The sequence below is a fragment of the Prionailurus bengalensis genome, chromosome B3, assembly GCF_016509475.1.
Source record: "Prionailurus bengalensis isolate Pbe53 chromosome B3, Fcat_Pben_1.1_paternal_pri, whole genome shotgun sequence".
In the NCBI taxonomy this organism is placed as follows: Eukaryota; Metazoa; Chordata; class Mammalia; order Carnivora; family Felidae; genus Prionailurus; species Prionailurus bengalensis.
In genome coordinates this window covers 135,886,702-135,899,295 of record NC_057355.1, presented here as the reverse complement: position 1 = coordinate 135,899,295, position 12,594 = coordinate 135,886,702, and the positions used below count along the sequence as shown (strand labels likewise).

Sequence of the window (12,594 nt, the reverse complement as noted above, 5' to 3'; positions counted from 1 at the left end):
TCCAGCTCCAGCGGCATCCTCTGAGCCTGGCCTGACCTTCAAAATATCGGTGGGAATTTGAGAACTAGAGAATATCTTATAGAGTCACAAGTTGCTGAGAAAAGCTCAGAACAAACTTCTTGGTGTTTCTGTCCACCATTGCGTAGCATCCAGAGTCTTGTTAGACTCAGTAGTAAAGGAGCTGAGGAACAGCTGTAGTTTCAAATATTAGGCCTTTCACCAGAATTCCTGATTTTTAGGCCTACAGGTTCTCTCTAGCTTCTGTCTCTGGGAACTTGGCTCTAAGGTTATCATGCTCTTCCCTCTGACCCTCTCCAAACTGACCCTGGTGCTGTTATTCAAACAAATTTTGAATTCAAATTCAGGGTTTGTTTGGTTTTTTTTATTCAAATAGTTTATTTTGTTACACATTCTAATAGTTTTTTTTTCTTATAGACTATTTGAAGCTTCATGCCTAATGTAGTAACCGCCATATTCATGCTTGATCAAACATAAAAATACTGTTTAAAAATCTACCTGTTACAAAGTCATAGTTTATGAATGAGTGTCAGGCAATGTTTTCACAGCCGTATTTTTTTTCCAGTAGTAATCTCTCAATCCATTTTACCTATTATAAAAGCCCAAGTGAATCTCTTACTACACCAGCAGTGTCAGTATAAAACCTACCACATTCACAAATTGAATTAGTGCGTGTACAACTGTTGTGTAAACCGTAAAGTATTCCACAAATGTGTTAGCATCATCGTCTTCTCTAAGTGTAGCTCTGAAATGATGCAGATTCTCTCCTCCTGTTACTAAAAAAGTGTTACCCAACAAAGAGGCAGTTACTGGGCATTGTTTCCATGGTCGCGGATTGCTATGATTTTTTTAATTGTCTAACACCTGAGCCACTGCTTCGGTGGCACGGCATAATGTGATTCACTCTAAGAAACAAGATGCTAGAGATATTTTGAGCAGAAAAGGTTTTAATACAGAGACTCAGGGCTTACGCAGTCTTAGGAAGAGCAGGCGGGTGGTGCGGGCTGTAGCCAGGCTTCCAGAATTCCACAGACCAGCCTGTTGGAAGAGTGCAACCAACCGCCCCGGTTGGGAGGATGGGAAATCAGGACACGGAGTTCAAGAACACGTTGCCATAGCTGTGATCCTAGGGTCTGGAAGCTTGCCACCACGGTTGCCTAGACATGGAAACAGGAAGTCAGCCCCCACTGCGGCTGCCGGGAAGCCGCATCCTGGGACCGGCTCCATGACTTAACTTGCCCGCAGAGAACCACCAAAGCAGCAGGAAGATGGTTGTGCCTCATTTCTGCAAGCGCTCGGTTGATTACCAGCATCCTAGCTGTACAGTGACCTCCGGTGGTGTTTTTAGCTTTCTAGCCTCTGATTCTGAGGGCACATTCGAAGACAGTGGGAGTGGGTACTGATTTGCTGTTTGCACATGTTGCATCTTATTGTGTCAGCAAATATGAGAGGGGTCAGGACTGTTTCAAGGCTGGCAATTCCTTTACTTCTCACTTTTCATAAATTTAAAGTAGATGAAGACTGTCCCTCTAAAGCTGCTGTCTCACCTACCACTCTCTTGTGTTCTGACATGTTGGCTTGGCCGGAGGGGGAAAAGGGCGGGCGGAGAGATCCGATGTGCCAGGATTGATTCCTCCTGCCTTGCAGAGGCGGACCCCGTTACCGGGACGGACTGCTTTCTCGTGCACACCCTGTTGTCGGGATGGGCTGCTGGGAACCTGCCCTCTCGTGCACTGTTAGCCACGCACGCCTGAGAGTAAACTGAGGCAGACGGCAATATGCTTGGGTTTTCTTTGTTGCTCATATTTAAAACAGAAGACTGAGACTCTGGAAGACATCGTGTGCTATTCTATTTGTAGAGTTGCTGGCAAATTTAAAATTCTGGTTCCTTTAAAAATCCTTCTATGCATTTTTTGAAAGCTATGGCTTCTCACTGCAGAGTGTCAGCTGTTTATGTTTTTTTTTTTTAATTTTAAACATATTATGTATGTATTATGTGAAATAATTTTGAATTTACTTAAAAGCAGAACTAGTTCCCAGAACTCCTTATACTCACCCAAATTCCCTAATTGTGGACATTTCTGAGGAATTTGAGAATAACTTGCAGACATGACTTGCCATTACATTTCAGTACTTTAGCGTATATTCTTTAAGTACAAGGGCACTGCCCTACATACTTACATCATAACCATCGTGTTTAAATGTTTTCAAACGTGGATTTTTCTGACGTCGTTCTCCCTTCTGCAAAAAATCCAGGGAAAATTTATTTTAATATAATAGATGGTACTGCAACCTGATAACGCATCTTAAAAAGTTATTTTAACTTCTTTCCCTTTATCAAGTATTTGGTGGATGCGCACTATGTGACGGGCAGTGTTTTAGGCACTTGGGAAGTGAGATAAGGTTTGTGCTCTTGTTAGCTTGAAGAGGGAGACAAACAGAAGAGTATCAGATGGTGCTAAGATGACGCCAAAATTGAAAGGAAGTGAGGAGACAGTGAGAATGGCTGCTGGCTGCTGTATGTGGGCTGGGCAGCAACGGTGTCTCTGAGGACATGCTGAAGCTTGGAGCTGGACGGCAAGAAGAAGGCAGCCGTGGGAAGGTCATGTTAACTAGCTTGGTAATTTGAGATGCTTAATGTTCTCAAAGGTGCTCATTTCCAGCGACTTCCAACAATACTAAGGATCTGTAAGTCAAAACACCTACCTGCCAGCGAATGCTTTTGCTTATGTGTTATTTCGCGGTGAAAATCTTTACCTATTAATTTGATAATTCAGATTTTATACCTGGGTCTCCTAGGATCAGCACTGTGCTACTTTTAAGTAATATATATCAGAGTGATTGCTCTGGCCTTCTTTTGTGGAGGTCATGACAGTGACTCTTTTGTTTTGTGGAACCATTTAGTTTCCATGCGCAGTTTTTCTGGTGGCATATTTATTCTTCGGGTTTGGGTTTTAACATACACTCGCCTTCACATGTTTCAGGCAGCAGCAGCAGCAGCATCCACCAGCACAGCTTTCCCACCCACGCGAGAGGCCAACCACAAGTACAGGTGCACTGGGCAGCGATCCAGGTATGCCTCCCTGACTGTGCTGTGTTTGACACGGGCTCCGTGTGGTTTTTGGCTTGACAGGCTTTTTTCTCCCCTCTTGAATTACACTGAAATTCACGTATGAATTTGGAATCTACTAAATTTCCTCAGATTAAGAAGCAGGCAGACTAGAGCATTCAGTGGATATGTTGCTTTAAAATTCTAAACAATACTTGCGACTTCACAGTAATTAATACACCCTCCAAAAGTTCCTCGGAGATAAAGAATATTGGTAGGGGGAAGATACGCTTTACCACCTGGAAAACTGAAAACACCCAAATGTAGTCTAAATAATAGGAAATCGAGAGTTAGTGATCAGGCCTTGGTTTAATAGGTCTTAAACTTTGGTCAGTTCCTGGTAGTACCAGGTGAGTGAAAAAGCAACTATGTGACAAAGGCCTTGTAAGCAGAACATGTGAAGAACTCTCAAAACTGAAATAAGAAAACTCAAGGGGCAAAGGATTTGAACAGATACTTCACCATGGGTGACAAATAAGCATGTGAAAATACGATCAATATTAATAATCGTTAGGGAGATGCAAATTAAAAAATTTTTAATGTTTATTTACTTTTGAGAGAGAGCGAGTGAGCGGGCATGAGCAGGGGAGGGGCAGAGACAGAGAGAGACACAGAATCCGAAGCAGGCTCCAGGGTCTGAGCTGTCAGCAACACAGCCCAAAGTAGGGCTTGAACTCACAAGCCATGAGATCATGACCTGAGCTGAAGTCAGACATCTGACCGACTGAGCCCCCCAGGTTTCCCTAGGGAAATGCAAATTAAAGCTACACACCTTATTATAAGAATGGCTTCATAAAATCATAAAATTGACAATACCAGGTGCTGACTAGGATCAGGGTTGCCATGACACTCCTATACTGTTAGTAGGAATGTAAAAGTTTGAAAAATAGTTTAGTATTTTCTTATAAACTTAAATGTGCACTTAACCATGTGATTCAAAGGTCCCGCTCGAGGTATGTAAGCAAAAAAAAAAGTAAACTTAGGTTCACAGGAAAACTTGTACGTGAATGCTTAGAGCAGCTTCCTACTTGTCAAAAACTGGGAGCTACCCAAAAGTTGTCCTTCGGCTGGTGAATGGATGCATGTCTGTGGTACTTGGGAACCACGGACTACTATTTAACAATAAAAAGGGACGAACTGGTGCTTTTCCCGATTCCTCCTGCTATTTACAGCTAACAACCACGGACACTTACATCAAAAGAACATAAGAAAATTCTGAAAGCTAGGGGAGAGACAGACTGCTTAGGGGGCTCAGGACCAGAGGGATCACAGAGTGGCATGTGGCCTGGGTTCTCTCTGCTTCACACACCCTGGATTTGGTGAAGAAGCTATGGCCCAGACCCAGTAAGCCTGCTCTGTGTAGTCAAAAGGGACTGCGGAGCAAGTAGAATCTTTTATATAATCTTTTATATAACAAATACTCTAGTCCAGCCAAAGAGGGTCATAAACTGGCCTTATCGTCACCCCACCGCATCAGCATGGGCCAGGTGGGAGCATAGACTGGCATCCCCAGCTGGCAGGCACGAGCTGAACTTGCCTGGCCAGGATGGTGTGGCCAAGTGAGGAACTGGGATTTTCATTTCCTCCAGGAGAGAATGAGGGGCCCTTTCCCATGGGGTCTGTGGTCACAGGGAGCCTAGACTTCCACCCAGCCATATGAGGCGTCCCTCTGGTTTCCCGCAGGGTAGTTTCAGAGGGACCTAGTGGAGAATCCGGAGGCAGTGATTTGAGGCAGTAACGAGGCCACACCCACAGTGTCACCGAGAGGCAGTCCGGAGGCATTCCTACCCTTCCAGTCAGGGAGATCTTAATGGAGGACAGTGGGGAGCCAGAAGTCCCACGTGTGCACAGCAGTCATGATCGCACACACGCTCCCCCTCTCTGGCCATAGTAAGGCAGCACCCTCTCCCCCACTGGTACTGTGTCAGAAGAGGCCTGCCGGAAGAGAAGACCCAGTCTTGTAACATGCAACATGGCAGATGTCTAGGATTTGATCGGAAGTATTTACCATACCAAGAGCCAGGAAAGATTCAGTTTGAGAAAAGACCATTCATCGGCACCACCACCCAGATGACGCTGATGTTAGAATTCATTAATCTCCCAAGAAGTTTTATTTTATTTTATTTTTTAATTTTACTTATTCTGAGAAAGGAGAGAGCATGAGCGAGAGAGGGGCAGACAGACTGGGAGGGAGAGAATCCCAAGCAGGCTATGTACTGTCAGTGCACAGCCTGACATGGGGCTAGATCTCACAAACCAGGAGATCATGACCTGAGCTGAAACCAAGAGCTGGACACCTAACCGACTGAGCCACCCAGGCGCCCCTCACAAGGATTTTTAAAGCGGCTATCATAAAAATATTATACTGAGCAATTGTGAACATGCTTAAATGAAAAAATAGCTTCAAGAAGGAAGATACAAAGATGAACTAAATGGAAAGTTTAGAACTGAAAAATAACAGTACCTAAAATTTAAAACTGTAATGGGTGGGGCGCCTGGGTGGCCCAGTCGGTTAAGCGTCCGACTTCGGCTCAGGTCGTGATCTCGCGGTCCGTGAGTTCGAGCCCCGCATCCGGCTCTGGGCTGATGGTTCAGAGCCTGGAGCCTGCTTCCGATTCTGTGTCTCCCTCTCTCTCTGCCCCTTCCCTGTTCATGCTCTGTCTCTCCCTGTCTCAAAAATAAATAAACGTTAAAAAAAAATTTAGGAAAAAAAAATAAAAAAAATAAAAGGCTTTATTATAAAAAAAATAAATAAATAAAAATAAAAATGTAATGGGTGGGTCCAAAGGTAAATGGAAGGACAGAGAATCCATGAACTTGAAGACGGAACAATAGAAAGTACCCATTCTGAGCAACAGAGAGAATTAGACTGGACAAAACAAACAAAGCCTTGGACACCCGTGGGACCATAGTGGAAAGATCTAAGGTGTGCATCATGGGAATCTCGGGAGATAAGGAGGGTGGGCTGAAAAATGAAAAAGTATTTGAAGAAATGATGGCTAAAAACCCCAGCTTGGGCAAAAGATCTAAAACTCCAGATTTAACTGAGAAAACCTCTAACAGTTAAGCCCAAAGAAATTTATGCCAAGACATGATAATCTAGCTTTTGCAAACTGAAACAAAAGAAGAAAATCTTGAAACCAGCTAGAGACATCTTGCCTGCAGCAGTTTGCATGACAGCAGATTTCTCATCTGAAATCATGGAGATCAGTAGGAAGTGGCATAACATTTTTCGAGTGCTGAAAAGACACTCTCAACCAAGAATTCCCACTGAAAATTTCCTTCAGGAATGAAGAGAAAAATTAAGAGAATTTCTCACCAGCAGACCCACCCTACAATAATGGCTAAAGGAAGCTTTCTAAACAGGTATGATAAGAGAATTCATCTGGGAACCTCAGAAAGGAAAAAAAGAACAGTAGACATAGTAAAAATATGGGTAAACAATAGATGTTCCTCTCCTTTTGAGTTTTCTAAATTATGTTTAATGATCGAAGCAAGGATTAGAACATTGATTTGGTGTTTGGTGTATATGTAGAAAATATTGGGAGAGTAAAGGATGTAAAAGGAGGTGAAGTTTCTACATTTCAACTATTCCAGCCAGTCTGGAAAATAATTTGTCGATTTCTTTAAAAACTGAACAAGTACTAACCATACAACCTGGCAGTTAGACTCCTGGGCGTTTATCCCAGAGATATGACAACTTAACCGTCCATGTAAAAACCTGTACACAAATGTTCATAGAAGCAGCTTTATTTCTTACAGTCAAAAACCGGAAACAATCACACTGTGCTACAGGAAGATGAATGGTCTAACAAACAGTAGTACACCGTGGAATACCACTCAGGACTAAAAACAAACCTGCCGTTGATACATGCACCAACTTGGATGAGTCTCAAGGGCATTATGCTGAGTGCAGAAGAAAATCTCAAAAGATCTCATTACAGTGTGATTCAATTTGTGTAACATTCTAAAAACGACAAATGTGTAGAGGTAGAGAACAAATTAGTTGGCTGCCTGCAGTTAGGGAAGGTCGGGGCAGAGAAGTGGAGAGCAGGAAAGAGATCTTTGTGACACTTGAACAGTTCTCCATCCTGATAGTGGTGCTGGTGGTGACACAAAATCTTACACGTATGATGAAATAGCACGGCACGACACACAACTTTGTACCGATGGCATATCCAAGTTTGGGTTTGAGCTGTAGTTACATAGGATTTAATTATTGAGTTTAATTGTTGAGTTAAAAATTGAGCTGAAGGGTACACGGGACCGCTCTGAACTATCTTTGCAACTTCCTGTAAATAAACAATTATTTCAAAACAAAGTTTAAGGAACAGATTACGTATATATACAACTAAGTTCAATTTTCTTTCACAGCATAATGCCCTTGTTTTGAAATATAGAATAAATGTATTTTGGGGATTGACCACACAGGGGCAGCATAAGCAAATTTTGGAGGGCAGTGGAACAGTTCTGCGCCTGGGTGGTGATGGCGGTTATACAGCTTTGTGTACTTGTCAGAACTCGTAAAACAGTAAATGAATGCATGTGACTTTATGCAACTATTACAAATCAAAATAGGCAGTTGTAGTGGTCAGACCGAAATACATTTTCTAGGAGCTTACCTTTTTTTTTTTTTTTTTAACGTTTATTTATTTTTGAGACAGAGACAGAGCATGAACAGGGGAGGGTCAGAGAGAGAGGGAGACACAGAATCTGAAACAGGTTCCAGGCTCTGAGCTGTCAGCACAGAGCCTGACGCGGGGCTCGAACTCACGGGCCTCGAGATCATGACCTGAGCCAAAGTCGGACACTTAACCGACTGAGCCACCCAGGCGCCCCTAGGAGCTTACCTTTTGATGACTTTGAGAATTTTCCCGAAATGTCTAAGAGATAACACTTGTTTTCTTTCCCAGCAGGAGATGCTATGAGCGAAGAAGACATGCTTCAGGCAGCTGTGACCATGTCTTTAGAAGTTGTTAGAAATAACTTCAAAACGGAAGGGAAAAAATAATAGCTTTTACAAATCATTTAGACCTTCGTACTTTCCAGCATTGTCCTGGGTGATTACAGCATAGACGGTCCATTTTCGTAATGTGTCCAAGGAACAACGTTCAACAGAGGAAATAAGGCTTTAGGCGGTTTGCAACAAAAAGATGAGAAAATGGCAAAATGTGTCAGTTGTAGGACTAAATGACGATCCTCCAAACACTAGCCAAAGAGGCATTTAGCAATTAAAGACATTGAAAATGGTTTTCTAGAGGTTCCTTTTCTTTTTGAGTGTGCAATATCCAACGTGTCTAAAGTTAGGGCGTTTTTCTTGGATCTTTTTGCAGACCAGCTAATTAGCTCTTGCCACAGAACATTTTCCGTTCGTTTTCTTTTCATCCTTTCTGGTCTGGTCGGTTGGCTCGCTTTTCATCATCTCTCAGTTGCTTTTATTTCTCATTAACCAAGTTAACCTTTTAGGAGTGTCTTTTCTATGTTGATAGGAGTAACGGTTCCAGAAGGATTAGCTGCTTTCCCTCCAGTCACGTGGCGTGCCCTTGGATGTTTTCTCCTGTTACTTTCTCTGATCACAATTTCTTTGGGACGTGGTTTTCCTTACTTTTCTACAACTCTTTTGAAAGCTGGTAATCTTTCTTGAGGTTTTGCTTCCTAAGCCCTCTAAGATGGGATCATTGTTTCGTGATTCTGATGCATTCCTCCACTCTGAAATCAACTCTGCACAAATATTTGAGAAGAAATGAGAATTTTTTAAATATGTGACCACATCCTTTTCCAGATGCTTTATGAATGTCTTCTCAATTATGTCAGACCTTTACAGCTTTGCTGTAACCCTTTCTCTGGCACCTTGATATTTCCTTGTCTTCTCCAATTGAGAAAAATAGGAGAAGCACGGTATGCGAGCAAGTTTCATTCCGTGTATGATTTAACAAATAATGCCCACCATGAATGTATGAGAGACAAAGTCTGGCTTTTGATTTACTTGCAGTTTCATTTTCTTCTCTTTTGTGCCTGGAGCTCTCCGTTCTGTTTACAGTGGAGTCACGGAGCATAGATGTCTGCTTCTGATGTACATCTTGTAGCAGGATAGATAGCTTGCCAGAGATGATGGTCTGGAACATGAAAATAATCTACTAACAAAAATACATTTAAATTTATACTGTGATTTGACACTTGCATCTTGTTTAAGTAGCTAAAGAATTACAGAAGTCACACAGTACTTACTGGGTCTGTAAATACGAAAGTCTTTAGTTTTGATAAACATTTTGATTGGGATGCACGGAGTTTGTTTCTGGGTCAATATAGTGGTATGATTTTGGTGGAAATTAATTGTCTGTCTGAAGTGGACATTTCGGATTCCGTCACTTATGCCCCATCCCTCATTCTCCATCCCCCTGTTGAAGCTCTTTTGAATGTTGAGTTGTTCATAAGCTAAAAGTTAGGAAATTTCAGCCGACGGCTTAGAAAATTAAACGATGATATGTTGCCATGACTAGTGTATGGCTGTACACATTTTATCAGGGAAATTTTTTTGATCTAGGATTTATGGCTGAGTTGAAAAGAGATGGGAAAATGACTTTTTATGATTATGAAGTAGCTTTTTTTTTTTTTTTTTTTGGATAGAGACAGGTTTTCTTTTTAGTCATTATTTTGTGCCAAATAAAGTTTTCTGAAGTTTCCCTTGCAAAATTAGACACTTTTGCTTTAAAATCTAAAGTTTTCTTTTGAGAATCGAAACGTTTTCAGAAGAGTTATGAAACTTTAGAACTGTAAGAGACATTGGAGTTTAGTACTGCTCTCTCAAGATTGACAAACCAAAATATGTTAAGAGTGACCATTTCTGCCATTATCCCCAGTATGCTTGTCCTGTTTTCCATGGATATTTGGCTTTTACGTTTTCCCATTGAAAAATTACATTCGACTTTTCATACACTTAAATGGATGAGCTACCTAATATAAAAATGAGTAAAGAAATATGCAGAAAGTTTTAACCTTAGAGTTTATAAAGTTCTTATATTACACACCTTTATTAAAGCACTTAAGGAGATATAGCATGTTGATCTTCATTTAGGGATTTTTTTTCTTTTTTTTTTTTAAGCAGAGCTGAGCACACACTGGATACATTTGTGAATGTGTTTATTTAGTTAGTTTCTTATGAATGTTATACTCGGCAGGCAGATCCAGAATGACTAGGGAACTGCCAATTTGTTTGAATTGGCTTAAACTTAATTTAGATTCCGTTTCTTAATCGATTGGCCAGTATGAAAAAGATGCCAATGCCTGTAACTACAGTATCAGAAAACTTAGTTATACAAAAGTATAGTTCACACATCAGGAACTGCTATTTACCGGAATCATCCTGCAAGAAAGTCAGAAACAATGAAATTCACAAAAACTGTCCTGCTAAGAACTCTATATAAAGCTTTCCATTCTGTTTTGCCAATTGGGAACACCTTAATGTTTAATATTTAAACTATTGGTATCATTTTTCTAATGTATAAGTTGCATTACCAGGATAAAATACCTACAGTGGCTATGCTAGTGTTTAAAGTTTAAACAAGTTTTGGAAACACCACTTTCATATTTTGAGAGGTTATGGATTTAATAAGTAGTTATTTATGTTTTTAAAATCACAGTAGTTAAAAAAAATTCACAGCAGTTAACCTCTGATCTAAAACCATCAATAAACACTTTTTACAGTAATTAACATAACAAATATGTCAATAATGTAGATTGTTTGAAAAGATTTCTGCAGGTAAACTCTATTTTAACTTTTAAGATCTTGGTCAAATAATTTACAATTCACAGAATATGTAAGGAGGTGCTTTTTTTTTTCTTTAAAACTTGATTTTTCTTAATTAAGACTTTATTCATGCCAAAGTTAATACGGAAAAAAGCTCAAAACTGGTTGAAGATCATTATAGGTAAAACTACCAATAGTCTGTGTTATTTCACTTAAGTTGAATAAAGTAATTTTTATTCCTGTCAGAGCCTCAATTACATTTTTAATGTCTGCATGTTTGATACTCCTTAAATAGTATCATGCGAGTGCCAAGATTTATTAAATGTCTTAAAATTGGCCCATTAGATCCATGCAGATTCAAAAAAGATTGAGTCAGTGCATAAGCAAAGTATAGTGATAGAAATTAAAATGTCTCCAGTTGAAATAAATCTATGTTTTTAAATTCTCGAGAGGACTCAATAATCAATATTATGATGATTTCCTATTAACTTTATTTGCAACTGGGAAGCCCAGCGGCTACTATTCTAAATTGTTGTATCTGAGCCCTAACAAGTATGGAGATATTGTATATGTGATCTTAATTAAGAAAAACCAGATTGGATCAACTAATCATTTCACCAGTGTCGATCATTTTTTCATATTTTCAAAAAGAAAACTTTATTCCTGGTCTCTTCATAAACCAGTGTTTTTTGCTAAAGAAAGGAACTGACTTATATTTTAAAGTCTTACGTTAACAAAAATATTTTGTTCATTTTGCTTTCATGAATGAAAACATTGATATGGCTGGTTAATTCTTGAATTTTTATTTATTTTTTTTTTTTTTGAAGAAAATCTGTGCTATTTTTGTTCCCCCCAAATGTTCTGGTATTTTAAGAATTAATGCTAGTAACATCACTTCTAAATTTACAGTTATTTGGCTCGCATGTTTAATTAATAATAGTGTATCAGTAAATATCTTAAGACCGGATTCATAGACAAGGAATGGGAAGCAATAGTGAAATATATGTGGAAATTTCTGATTCATTTAGGAAGCGCTTCACTTGTTTCTTGCATAGTTCAAAGGTGAATGTTTCCAGGAATTTTTTAAAGTTTTTTTTTAAAGAGAAAAACGTACATTTGAATGTGAAAAATAGAATTTCTACAACACTGGACTACTAGAAATAACTTTTTAAAAATTACTGTTGTGTATAAATTATTTGAAATTCAAGTACAAAACACACCCGAAAAAGCATTGTCTTTTGGCCGTGACACAAGTGCACTGAGGCACTGCCGTTTGCTCAGGACCCAACTGTGCGGCCCTCGGGGTGTGTTCCTCCCTCTTGAGCTCTCTTGCGGTTACTAGACACACACAGGCCTTCCTCTCTGGTCCTCGGAAAAGCCGGGCTTCCAAAGCACTGTTGAACACTGACGGTTCTCTTGTTAATGTGGATGTTCAATGAGTTGTATTTTAAATATCAAAGATTATTAAATAAAGATAATGTTTGCTTTTTTATTTCTGCTTCCGTTTGTGCTGATTGTTAATTCCCAGTCTCGCTATGCAAAGCGTGGCCGAGGGACCAGCAGCTTCTGTACGCCTGAGGGCTTCTCGGAAATGCAGAGCTTCAGGCCGCAGCTACTGGGTCAGAACCTGCATTTTTCACAAGATCCCCCAGGGAATTCACAGAGATTCAACTTCAAGAGGCGCTGTTTTGTGGGCTGCTTGGCACTGACACTCGGTTCC

General features: G+C 40.1%; 1 protein-coding gene across 10 annotated transcripts in view; it reads left to right on the top strand.

Annotated features, from left to right (window-relative positions):
* ATXN3 (ataxin 3) overlaps window positions 1–12,366 on the top strand; it is a 38,509-nt gene extending 26,143 nt beyond the window's left edge. For 4 of the 10 annotated variants that reach the window (XM_043556864.1, XM_043556868.1, XM_043556872.1 and 1 more), the window contains 3 exons: window positions 821–823; window positions 3,003–3,091; window positions 8,041–12,366. In XM_043556864.1, coding sequence (XP_043412799.1) covers window positions 821–823; window positions 3,003–3,091; window positions 8,041–8,138 — 190 coding nt within the window. In that variant the 3' untranslated portion in view covers window positions 8,139–12,366. The remainder of the gene's footprint in view (window positions 1–820; window positions 824–3,002; window positions 3,092–8,040) is intronic. The other 6 variants (XM_043556867.1, XM_043556869.1, XM_043556866.1 and 3 more) reach the window with 5 other exon arrangements.
* Window positions 12,367–12,594: the final 228 nt, after the last annotated feature.